General features: G+C 37.0%; 2 protein-coding genes across 19 annotated transcripts in view; one reads left to right on the forward strand and one right to left on the reverse strand.

Moving 5' to 3' along the window:
- Nucleotides 1-1,562: 1,562 nt before the first annotated feature.
- The window catches only part of Itpr (Inositol 1,4,5,-trisphosphate receptor), a 181,457-nt gene continuing 170,007 nt past the window's right edge, over nucleotides 1,563-13,012 (forward strand). For 17 of the 18 annotated variants that reach the window (XM_083117063.1, XM_083117056.1, XM_083117058.1 and 14 more), the window contains exons 1-2: nucleotides 1,591-1,749; nucleotides 8,103-8,382. In XM_083117063.1, the coding sequence (XP_082973189.1) occupies nucleotides 8,285-8,382 (98 nt within the window). In that variant the 5' untranslated portion in view covers nucleotides 1,591-1,749; nucleotides 8,103-8,284. Of the gene's footprint in view, nucleotides 1,750-8,102; nucleotides 8,383-13,012 lie in introns of all 18 variants that reach the window. The other variant, XM_083117057.1, reaches the window with a different exon arrangement.
- Nucleotides 5,421-5,798, reverse strand: LOC145981352 (protein FAM200B-like). Its single transcript, XM_083114583.1, has one exon. The coding sequence runs from the start codon at nucleotides 5,796-5,798 to the stop codon at nucleotides 5,421-5,423; it is 378 nt and encodes a 125-aa protein (XP_082970709.1).

Raw genomic sequence — 13,012 nt, forward strand, 5'->3', positions numbered from 1 at the left:
GTAGACTGAAATGTTAACATTGTCACAAAAATATATTTTCCATCTTTTCCAGCATTTGACATCTTTTTTCTTCTGAAATGTTACATGAAGGGAAGGGAGTTAATCTCTGGAAACATCTATGAACAAATTGAATTAGGGGAAACATTTTAAAACGGTCCAAAATATGCACTTAGCATTCCCAAACTTACACCCCACAAAGGAAAAAATCCTGGATATATCCCTGGCAGCACCCCTGTTGTGTCCCCACGCTTTTGATGCGCAATTGTTCTCCGCCCATTTAAACACATGAGGAATTTTTTGCTGAACGTGCTGCTATTAAATTAAATTGCAAGTTTAATTTCATTTTAACGTCAGAAATTATGTCGGAACATGACAGATAAATAATCAGTGCTGTGAAACTAAGCATTTTAATGAGACGATCTTCACAACAACAGAAAAGATATCGGAACTCAAAGAAGCCTTAAAATTTGCACACCACTTGTTTACGTCACTTGCAATTTACACAAATTAAGTGCTTTATTCTTGTGAATCTGGTAAGGAAAAATACATAACAATTCCACGCAACTGTACTTTTATTCTTATAGTTGTTATTAATAATTGATTCCATTTTTTAACGTGTTATCATACATTTCCTCATGACTAGTAAATATGGTTCTCTATTTTATACATACACACATTTATCGAGAAGAATAGTTATTACAAAAAATATTTTATATTCTGTTTCATGTCTCGCAACCTCTAGGGCTTTCTTATTTACAGGAAATATAATTTTAAAATTGTTTTTACCCAAATCAAAAAGGACGAATATACGAGGGGAAAATGTCTGCTTAACACAAAGAAAACATATCTTAATATTAAGTTATCGGATAAGGCATTGTGTATAATAATAAATATCATGCGCTAACTCACTTAATACACTTTTTCCTTGTAATTTGGGTAGTTTCTCCGAGTTGTACTCCTGCCGTTGAATTGCACATTGCAACAAGAGGAAACATTATGGAATAGTGTAAATTTATTATTATTATTGTTATATACCCATGGCAGCTAGAGACGACCAAAAGTAGGTCAAGTTTACTGCTCTTTGTGCATAAACATATTATATTTAGCCCCAAGCCCGTCTGAGCTACCCTACCGTTGCACTTTAATATATTAATTCTTAGGTACAGGAGAATGTAATCTTCGAAAACTTATGACTTGCTACATAATCTTAAAGGTTTGCTAAACGCATTTTTGTTATCGATTTACACGAGAACTTCTTACCTTCGTGGAAAATAACGTTTGAATAGCAATTCTATCGCGATCCAATGTAAAGCTTAGGGCAACCAAATGACGAATGAAATTCTTTAGGGATACGGATACAACAGGGGTGGAGCCGCCAACGTAAAAGTTTGGCAATGAACAGCCCCACTGTGAATTTTTCCCGTCCAGAACGTTGGAATTTAAAAAAAAATACCGTCCCGTCCCGAACAAAAAAGTTCTGTCCCGCATTTCTAGTCTGTGGTCCCGCACACCCTCTAGGAGTAAGTAGATATATTAAAGGATTTGGAAGAGGTTTCTTCACGTTGTATCTGGCACTACTGTTCAGTAGATTCTGAATGGCAGCAATAGAGCTAAAGTGTTTTTTAGGAATGTCTGGTAAGGGAAAGGTATCGTTTCGTCTGCTATAAAGCAACACGTATTTGTTTCGAACATACTGTGTTAATTTGCTAGCATTGCTGAATCTCCGGGAGAAAAATATATGTTTGGATGGTAAGTCAATGGTTTGACAGTCGCAGAAAATCGTGACTGACATTATGTGCTGGGTAGCAGTTTCAAAATTTTTGGTCTATTTTGGGAGAAAATGCTCTTTCCTTAACATTCCAACCGGTGTCAATCATAAGAAAACATTCAAGACGTTCAAAATTAACACACACATATTTGAAATGTGCATGAAAATAAATATTTAATTTCGTACGGTGTATATTATGTTTGAGTTAGGGCCACCGTAAATTTTGCATGCAAGGGGGAAAAGTGTGGGCGTGGCTAAATTTTACACCATACAGCGGCATAGATTTTGACATTGATCATATAACGATTATAGAAATTGAATTGATTATCTCTATGTGTTTATATTATGTGGTATCTCAACAATTTGTGAATGTTTGTAATTTAAAACTATCAACCTATATGTTATTTTCACGGTTGTCAAGGGCATTACAACTACTTATTTTTTAAAAAATATATTTGATATGATAATTTTAACTTGTTGAAATTATCAATCGCCCATGGGATTGTACAAATCGGAAAGAAATGACAGTGGTAATTAATCAATTGATGTGACATTGCATGTAAGAGCCCCCCACCTGCCCAGTGAGGGTAAAGAGCAGGCAAGTATGCTGCTTCTTACAGGTCTTCTACAACATGTTAATGAACATATATTCCAGCTTTTATATTTACCAGTAATTTAGTAATTATGATTGCATGAAAAAATATACATGGGTATTTCAAGTTTACACAGGCTCATTCTAATTAGGAAGTTAATGAACATTATTTTCAAGGAAAACATGCTCAAAATTATTGGAAAATTTATGGCTATAATCTAGTTTAGATCTAGTGTGCTGCGAGCTGTGCTTTAGAAATATTTCTCAGCTCTTTAATGTCATTGTGAACAATATATGCTCTCATCACAACCTGTTCTGTGTGCCTCCCCGATGGCGAAGTTGTACCATCATCGCCTTGTAATCAAGGGGTCCCGGGTTCGATTCCCGGTGGTGGAGGCACATAGTGGTTCGGATCCCACTTTGAGCTGTAGGTCCAGTCCCAATTAGCTTTACTGTGCATAAAGTGGAATTAAAACACAAACTCAATCAATCAATTACCTGTTCTGTGGTTTCAATCTGATGCTGCATGAATGTCATTCAAATCATTGCCTAAGTGTGTGTGATATTTTGTGCAGCATTCATTTAGGAGACTTGCAGTCAATTCTTAAGGTAAGAAATATGTTTCTGTAACATGGTGTGATATTCTTCTGAAATCATTGTATGATGTACATGATTTGATTTTTGCATTTCAAAAATATGCAGTCAAGATTAAGAGCAAGAACATTTCAATGCTTTAAAAAGGAACACAGGCAAGCGTGTTATCAGATTGCCTTCTCATAGTGATTGTTGCACGATAAACAGAAGAACCCCCAGGCCACTGCTCGATGTCGCATTCAGAAAATGAAGTCATTTGCTCAGAAGTTTCTCTTCGTTAGAAACCTTAACGCGCGTGCGTAATACTACAGTTTACGATCCGCGCACTGCACGCATTTTCAAAGACCGGATTAAATCAAATGAACCACTGATAAACTGATATGAGCCGGCACGGTTAAACGCACACAGTAAAAATTGTCATATTTGTTTTAGCTTAATTTTGCTGAGTTGGCACCACACCACTCGTACTCTCAATGCCAGACCAGTACGTAGAAGAGTGGTGGGGAGGATGACGTAATAGGAAGTGCTCCGCAGCGATCTGCACATATCGGGACTTAACTTGTCAGGCTATAAGATGAAAGTGATGAATCGACACTCACAAAGAAGATCCATGCTCAGTCTAGGATTCGAACCTGCCACCCTCATTTTCTTAGTGCATGGTGATGAAACATTTATGTGTAATGCCTATTTAGAAATGGAACGTGTTTATTAGTGTGACTTTTTTTATTCACATTTATTTATTTTATTCTAAATTTGGGAGTGAATTGACAATATAGAGAAAGTCTCCAATTTTGTTAATTTTGGTATACTAACTAATTTTGGCCTCCTAATCACGAATCTGTTGTAAAAAACTGGGGGTCACGTCTGGAAATTTGAAAGAAAGCAGATTAATTTTTTTTATATAGGTGTATATGCGTAGTTTTATGATAAGTCGGAGACACATTCAACTCGTTTTTTTTTTTTTCAAATAAAAATCATTTTTACTTACCTCATATGCATAGAAGAACACTTTTCAAACTGGGGATCACTTTTTTTCCATAAAAAACACGTTATTTTTAACATTATAATTATTTATTTGTCGTTGCTAATTCGGCGGCCAAATCCTTGACTCACGTTGTCTGTCGTCAGCTGATATGCAGTATTGATTGATTTAGTTTATTTTACTTCGCATTTTGTGCCTCTTGGCTAATTTGTGAAGATGGGGATGAGTGATGAAATGATGAAATTGATGAATGGACATTCACAAACAACCAAGCCCTTGGCATCGCAGGGTGGGACTGATATGCAGTATTGTCAGCTATAAATGCTGCACAAGCTATTCACAAAACGTTTTGAATCGAAAATTGTTCCACAAACCATTCACGGAAGATTAGGGTAAGGTTAGGAAAATTTAGAAAAACAAATTTCAACAAAAAAAAATTAACTTTCACTACACTTAAATGTATTGCATGCTATGAAACTATAAATGCCGCACAAGCTATTCAAAAAACGTTTTTATTCGAAAATTGTTCCACAAACCATTCTAGTAAGGTTCAGTTAAATTAGGAAAAGTTAGAAAAATAAATTTCAACAAAAAAAAAAAAAATAACATCTTGTCAAACTACCGCGTGGTTGCTACACTGACAGGGGGTTACATAACCGAACGCAAGGAACATTTGATTCATGTAGTCGACGGCAATGGTGGCACGAGCTATCGTGCAACGGAGATGCATGAATGACGAAAAATACTTTACTTACAGGCCAAATAACAGGCGAAAAAACTATTTCCCCGGCTTCAGAAAGTCCACAAGAATGCAATTCCGTAAGTACTTTCTCGTCTTTTCTCCTGTAAATTTGAAGAAATCAGTCTCCGGCTTATCTAATCGTTACCACGAAATGTTATAACTATGCTTGCCTAACCTAACTGAACCTTACCTTCCGTGAATGGTTTGTGGGCTAATGATTACTTTCATTAACTCCACGAAACCCTAGTTTTGTAGCATGTAACCGACAAGAAATTTTTCATCACTACTTAACACTTAATTTTTCCTGAAATGAGCGGTGGAGTATATGCATAGTTTTATGAACTAAATGTTATTAAGATGATACTAGTTTACACATTCAATAAATGTAATAATTGGAAGTTCATATATTTCCACAATGCAAAGAAGATTAATGTAAGGATATGTAATGATCATTGGTAAATACTTTTATGATTATAATTTAGACCTGTCCCATATTGTACCTATTGTACTATGTATGATTTAGTGCGGGGGTTCCCAAACTTTATGAGACTGTGCCCCCTTCATATGTCACATTTTCTGAGCAATGCCGCTGCACCCTTTTTTTAAAAATATGCCCAAATTCAGTTTGATTTGGTGGAATGTTTCGGTAGTATGTTGTTGTCAACTGCCTGGTCTATCTGAATACTAAAATCTCTTGTCACTTAATTTGTCGGTAAGTTGTTCAGTTATGTCTTCCGACATATCACTTATTCGTCGACGGATTGTGTTGTTTGACAATGGAATACTGTCTGGCAGCAGGCAACACCAGCTCCTTGGCAATTGTGTGAGGTTTCTTGCTGTGTGCAATTAGGCATGCTACTTTGTTGTATGGAAGGAGAGCTTTGCTGAGGATTGTGGCTTGTTCACTGAAATGAGTCTCCTGCTGGCGCATTTCTTGTAGCTTGCATGCAAGCTTGTTTGGAAGATTACTCTCAGCTGCCAACATTTTCAGGCAGATTACACACTGACGTCGTTCTTCGTTCTCGGCATCAGTGCATGTGAAACCTAAATCCAAATACGTGTCATCATATTTTCTGCACTTGTTCCTATCCCGTCGATGTAGAACTACTTGCAACTTCATCTGCACCACTTTTTTTTTTTATTAAAAACTTCTCCATTATCACACACTTACATAGAAACAACTTCATTCACTGTTATTAAAACACAATAGCTCAGTTGTAACGAATGTTAATACATGCTAGACATGTATTGAATCACAACTGCATAGCAAGCCCAACAATGTGGTGACAGAATGTTATCGCTCAGCACGACGTCACGCCAAGTTTTTAAAGAGCATTTGAGTCCGGAACTCATATAAAGAGAGCACTTTCACAACATGAAAAATTATGTTTTATTTTTAATTCATTCTTTAAACTACATACATGTATTGCAAATTAACTTGTTGAGGTTCACATTATAGATTATAAGTTTCAGTTTTTCATTATAGCCACGATGCCCCGGACTTAGACTGGCGACGCACCAGGGCATCGGGAACCCCTGATTTAGTGGATGGAATGAATAAATATATCAGTCAATCAAGAAGTGCTCCGTCATGGCATGCTTCATTTGTTAACAACATGCAGAAATTAATTATTTTTGGTGTGTAAAGAATTAAAAATGTGGTAAAAGGAGGCAATATAGCCCTCCAATCAACTTCTTTGGTTCCAGCATGTTGTAAGGAAATCTCTTTAAGAACCTGTCCTTTCTCACATGGCAACATGAGGTGCCTAGGTTGGTGTAGTTTGGTAATTTACAGGATCTTGATTTACTGGACCAGGTTTTGATTTGTAATTCTGATTTCATCATGGTACACATTTTTTTTTTCTTATATTAATGAAGTTCTGTATGTCTATTAAGTCACAGTTCAATTGTGTAATGGTTTGTTCAAGTTGTACAGTAGAATTTGGAATGCATTTAGAATATTGGTAATGAATGCAGATGTTGAGAGAAATTTATTCATTTAAAAGATACCGAAAGTATTAATTTGTGAGAAATTATGTTGGGTGTTGAAATTCTAAGGCAAATAAACCTCACGATCATAACCTACTAAAAATATAGAGATGATAACATTGAAAGCATGCATAATTATACATTCTTTGTTGTGGATTTTTAACTACTGTTATTTTTAAAAAATTACCAACATTTCGGAGGCTGCTTCTGCCTCCATCTTCAGGGTAGTGTGTGATATGCTAAATCACATTGTGTGATGTGTTTGGGGATGCTGTCTATATAGGGAATAAATTGTTGCCTTGTAGGATTATTCTCGGTGGCCAAGGCTCTACCTCGTCTGTCGGTTACAAGGAGCTCTTGTACATGAAGTTGCCAGGGAGAGTTATGAGTGGCCCAGGCTCCACTTCATCTGGTGGTCACGTCAAAACTGGTTTTCTATATAGGTTGCCAGGGAGGATTAATTCGCGGTGGCCCAGGCTCCACCTTGTCAAAGGATTGATACCATTGGGAATCAACCCCAAAAAATGTAATGCTCCTTCAGTGCCGCTTACGTGCAACTGTCAGACCCTGAATGGTTGTGGACATACAGTTCTCTCAGTTCATGTGCTACGCTGATCTTCATTTGTACGCTGACTGGCCAAAGCAGGGTTGGAGATGTACTTGTAAAAGGTGGAGCCTTGGCCACCAAGAGTAATCCTACAAGGCAACAATTTATTCTCCATATAGACACCATTGCGTGTGCAGGATCAAATGAATGATTCTGTACAGAAAATTCAGTTAAGTAGTCAGAAAACCTGTTCCATATGTGCTTATATACATGTAGGCCATTCATTTAAAAAATGCTTGTATGTTACAAAATTAACCTATTTACACAATTGTAACTTGGTACACACGTTATATATAAGATCGAAAACCTCAATTTGAGGAAAATCAGTCAATGCATTTCAATATAGTAAATGAAAAACTAGTACATTGCAGACCGGATCCAGTTTTACAATTGAAATTCTCAACATGGCCAACTTAAAAGACAGCTGAATTCAACCACTTCAAATTTTAAGTAGCAGATTTTTTTTAAGATGTGAAAAATGACCATATTTAATTCTTACTTCATTGAAGATTAAGTTCGTATTTTGAGATGTAGACTGGAGGCGTGATCACTATTTACTCCTCCCTTAATGATAGATTTATCATCACTTGGATGTTCCTTCCTCTTTATGAGTTATGTCCCTGTTTATGAAATTGATTAGTTGATTGAATTGGTGTTTTAAGTCCACTTTATGCACAGTAAGGCTAATCGGGACTGGACCTACAGTTTAAAATGGGATCAGAACCACAATGTGCCTCCACTGGGAACCGAACCCAGGATGTTTATGAAATTGTATGGACTACTTCATTGTTGTTATTTTACTACATATGTAATTTCTTCTCTTTACAGGATAATGTGTATCTTCATATGCTGAAGGAAAATAGCGGATGCTAAAATGATTGATATGTGACATAAAAATGAAGTTACTTTGTTTATACAATTGTGTAGTAAGTGTAAGTGTGCAACTCTGCTTGTCTGTGATTGTGATTATGAGAAGTGAAATTGTGTGAGATTCATTGGAAGTGACGAAGATGGGAGAACTCGTTGGAAATGCAAGCTTTTTGCACAATGGTGATATTGTATCACTGTATGCAGAAGGCACTGTTTGTGGCTTTCTTAGCACACTGGGGTAAGTTGATTGTTTAAAAAAAATATTTTTTCACGTAGACAAAGAATAGCCATCTAGTTTGCTGCACTTTTTGACACTAGGTGTAGTGCAGGTGCATCCCAGCATCAGGCTGTTGCTTTGAAATTGTGTTCAACCAAGTAGATGCTGCATGCAAGAATTGCAGTGTTCCAAGTTCACAAGATTCAACAAATGCCTGCCTGCTGCTTTCAACATTCATTTGATTGGTTCACATGTACACTTCTGTTCACAGAAAGTGGCACACTTGTTTGAGTTAAAGTCCAGCTTCGTCGCCAGAAGTACAGCCGAAGTAAGTGTTCGGAAAGGAGCAGTGATGCTTACTATCAATCAATTTAAACCATATGCAGGGAATTTTGTGTCTCTCAGACTCAAAGAAAAGGGCTAACGGAAAGATTGCAGCGTAAATATTAATTGAATTTCCACGTCTACAAAGTAATGTAAATGTGAAATATTACTGAAATTTCTTTGAAAATGAAATGCATTTTTGATGTTCGTTAGAATGCCAATGCCCTGTGTTCGAATTTGGCCTGCAAATGTGTGTTCTTTTTGAGTCTCTTCATCGTCGCAAGTAGCCGAAAATGGAAAAGAGCAACACTAAATAACAAAAAGGGAAAAATGCAATAAGAAAAAGCAAGACGGAAATAGTGCTGTTGCAATTCCTGAAAATGATGCAAAACGAAATCTTTCAGAAATAGTGTTATCCTAGTCCAAGAGCAGGCTGGAAGAATAAATAAACTCCTTCCCCATACACTTTGGCAAACAGAATCGCAAAGTTGGCACTGAATATGCAATGGGAAAAATAATAGAAATCCTAAGGGAAGAAGAGTTTGTCACAGCCGCCAGGGGCACATGAGAGGAGGTAACCCCCCCCCCCCCACATCAGTGATCAAGGCTATTAAAAATAAGTCAATGGTTGTCATGTCATTTAACTTTAACAGTAAATGGAATTTTTGTAAAATAAAAATTGTCGGGCTTTACTTTTTTTACACGTGCACGTTGGTTCCGTAATGGAGCACGAAAATAGAATTGTGACTCGTAAATCGTAAAATTCTTACCGAATGAATGAATGCCTCCGTAGATTCCAGAATACTGACTCTTCATTTTTGAAATAAATAGTTTAAAATAATATAATTTATGTGCCGTTGGTTTATGAGATTCGTCGTCACATAGCAGAATCTGCTATGTTGACGAAAAGTAGAGAACAGTAATCATTTATGATTGGAAACACTAACCTTCCACAAAAGCACGATATCCCAACGTCTTCATTAATTTTCATGCACAAGCTTCACTTGTATTTTGTCAGCAATGTGTACAGCATATGAACCCTATCTGATGAAGCATATTGCTTTCAAGTTAATGTAATTAGCGAGAAGTGACATCAAAAGTTTTGAGCTATATAGGAAAAGATGTAATCTTATGGATAGATGACTCGAATAGTTTGGTTTCTTCACCGTGGCTTGTGGCCATGTCGGTTAATGTTTCTAAGCTGAAATCAATATTTTTTCTAACCAAAGGGGTGCTACATAATGTATTTTATTCTCGTCACACCAATTCCAGCCTGAAACTTTGTTATTATTGTATGCGTACCAATAAGAGAATATGTATTGAAGCTAATACTCATTCAGAGAACGTGACTGTTACTCGAGACTACTTGAAATTGAGATGTTTTAGTTGTTGCTAAGCCTCGATATTTACAATAAGTGCTAAAATTGAAAATTGTTGTGTGATAAAACACACCGTTAATATTCTCAAGAAGAAAACCACTGAAATTAAATGAGTAAGTTGTGAGGAATATCATCAGATGTATTTTAAGATGTTGCGTCATTCATGTGTCACTCTTCTCGTTTTATACACAGATAGATATTTACAAGTGACCCACTCGATGAATGCTCGCACATGAAGAGTAATTTTCAGATGGGAAAGAAAAAATCCTGGTCCAAATTGTAAAGTCAAGACATGCGCAGATTGTAGATGTTATTGTCAGAAACAAACAGAATTAATCAGTAACTACAATTATTTACCTAAATATCACTCATATGGCACTTAGAATAGAGCTGTAAAATATGTGGTAAAAATTTGGTATTCCCCGGACACCTATAACTTCTTTGTTTCGTCAATTTTTGATATTCGTACTTGCATATCTGCTTCGCGGAACATTCTTTAAGGGGTATACAAGTTTTTTTGACCAAAGTAATTGCAATTTTTCACATTACGAGTACTTCTTTCTCATAGTATTTTTGCTTGCCTGACACACAATATGGCGCGTACATCTTCCTAGACAATCGCACGTCGTGCTTCTGTTTTGTCGATTTTCATTCGTTATGCAGTGTTTCAACCTTCGGAACCCAACAAATACCCGTGGAAAAATTTTTGTGCTCTTTTTTAAGTTTTTCGCATTGTTTTACGAAGAAAGTTTTTGGGGCTATCCATCCCAGAATCGGTGGGAAATTTAAACTAAAAAATTCTTTTCGTTTGAAATTTTTGAGTCCAAATTTCCCACAGATTCCGGGCTCCGCCCCCTACCACTACGGCGGCCCCGCCTCCGCTCTGGCTACCCGGCTTTATAGTCCCTGTTAAAGGCATATTAGAAATTGGCCAGAGTCATCTGCCCCCAAATGAACCCCAAACTTATAAATTTTGAGAAATCCGTTTCCTGTACAAATCTACACGGAAATCTTTTAAACCGTAACTTCCCACATCCCTGGACTCTCTTTGAACGCGCATATACCCACAGCCCATTCCTTCTAACGAGTAGCTTACATTCACTGCCACATTTTGGACATTCCTTTCCTTTCTTCACGATCCCATGTTCAATTACAAAATCCACTGGATGTTCCACACCCGGTACAAATTTCACCACGCATCCACGACACGTCATGTTTCTAACTTTTGTTGCAAACACAAACTGTTTGAAACACTGGGTACCTTATGAACATGAACAAAACACAATCATGATGCATGATGATGTACGAAAGTGTATGAGCCAAAGGCTATTGTCCATCGGAGAATTAATTTTCAACAAAGAACATGAATTTCCGCTATCATACATTCCCACATCACACAAAACACCTTCCAGATGTTAGACAATGCTACAGGAACTTATTATCATAAGTAGTTTCTTCTGTAAAAATGAAGAAATCTGGTTGGCCGCAGTGGCTCAGTCGGTAACGCGTCTGACTACCATGCTAAAGGTCCCGGGTTCGATCCCCGGCCGGTTCAAATCCGGGAACTTTTCTAACCATGGAAACGGCCCCGGCGCCCACCCAGCGTCGAATAACATGGGTACCTGGGGGAAACCCTGGGGGGTAAAGGCAGTCAGGGGCGTGATGCTGATCACATCACCCCCACTCATGACCGGATCAAGAAAGTGTGGGGCGTTACCCCCACACCCCCTATACGCCTTCATGGCGTGGTGCTAAGCACAGGGGAGCACTTTACCTTTTTTTTTACCTGTCCGGCGAATATTAGATACCAAATATGTATTTTGGATAATTAGCTGTTTGAATTATTCTTATATTATACTTCTGCTTTCGAGGTGCAATTTGTGCAAAACAGCTGAATCCGGATTGCAATCTAATATTAATAGCAATACAACCATTGCAGTATAGAGAAATGAAAGGGACAAATATGTTGTTTCCATTCACATTATACTACACAGGTAACGTCTGGGGTAACTTATCGTATGAATTGGTTTTAAATAAATTCGACGTTACATTCCATGGAATGTTGTTTCCATTCACATTATACTACACAGGTAACGTCTGGGGTAACTTATCGTATGAATTGGTTTTAAATAAATTCGACGTTACATTCCATGGAATGTTTGTTTCGTTGTTATGAACTATCTGAATAAAAGCTTCCTGTTGTCTGTTGGCTTTCATGGGAGCTGCTATAGACTGCCAAGGTCAAGTATTTGCCGTGTTCAAGCACCAGTAACGTAGTTACGTGAACATGTCAATCCAGCTGTTTCTTCTCTGCGACCAAGAAGCAGAAACAATTCATTTTGCTTTGGTATAAATTAACAAACTGCAAGGGTCACGAGTTCGAACCCTGTTAGGATCAGAAATTTTTTCCTCTTTATTTATGCGGTAAACAGTGAAGTGTATCAAGATTCGAAAGTAGATATGATATTTGGGTTTATTTTGGCCTTCGATGTATAATATGTAATTTCGAAAACCGCCAACGTTCAATTCAATAGCAAACATTCAGATGTAAAAACATATATTTCTGCACTATTAGAGGTTACATAGAGAAGGAAAAATTATACATTTACTTCAAATATCTCTTGATTTTCACAGGGGCTCGTGGGAAAGTGATTTTTTTCAAAACTTATCAAAAGTCTGTGGATACGTCACACTCGCACTTCAATTAGACTCGGGACGGGACTTACAGTTGCAAGTGAGATCTGAACCACTATGTGCCTGCCATCTGCTATCGAACCCAGAGACACTCTATTACAAGGGGACTAATTTACAACACAACATACGAAAGTCTCTCTCATATGTCACGAAATTTATCAATTTCTAATTTAGCTCACTATTAAGCTGGAGAACTGTCCAAAAAAAATAATAATTTTAAATTAATCATTTTCCAACAACATAAAAATCAAATA

The sequence above is a fragment of the Lepisma saccharinum genome, chromosome 2 (genome assembly GCF_977018435.1).
Source record: "Lepisma saccharinum chromosome 2, izLepSacc3.1, whole genome shotgun sequence".
Taxonomy (NCBI): domain Eukaryota; kingdom Metazoa; phylum Arthropoda; class Insecta; order Zygentoma; family Lepismatidae; genus Lepisma; species Lepisma saccharinum.

Bases quoted from the DNA above. Each gene is read 5' to 3' on its own strand.
- LOC145981352 (XM_083114583.1), bottom strand. From the start codon at position 5,798: ATGAAGTTGCAAGTAGTTCTACATCGACGGGATAGGAACAAGTGCAGA.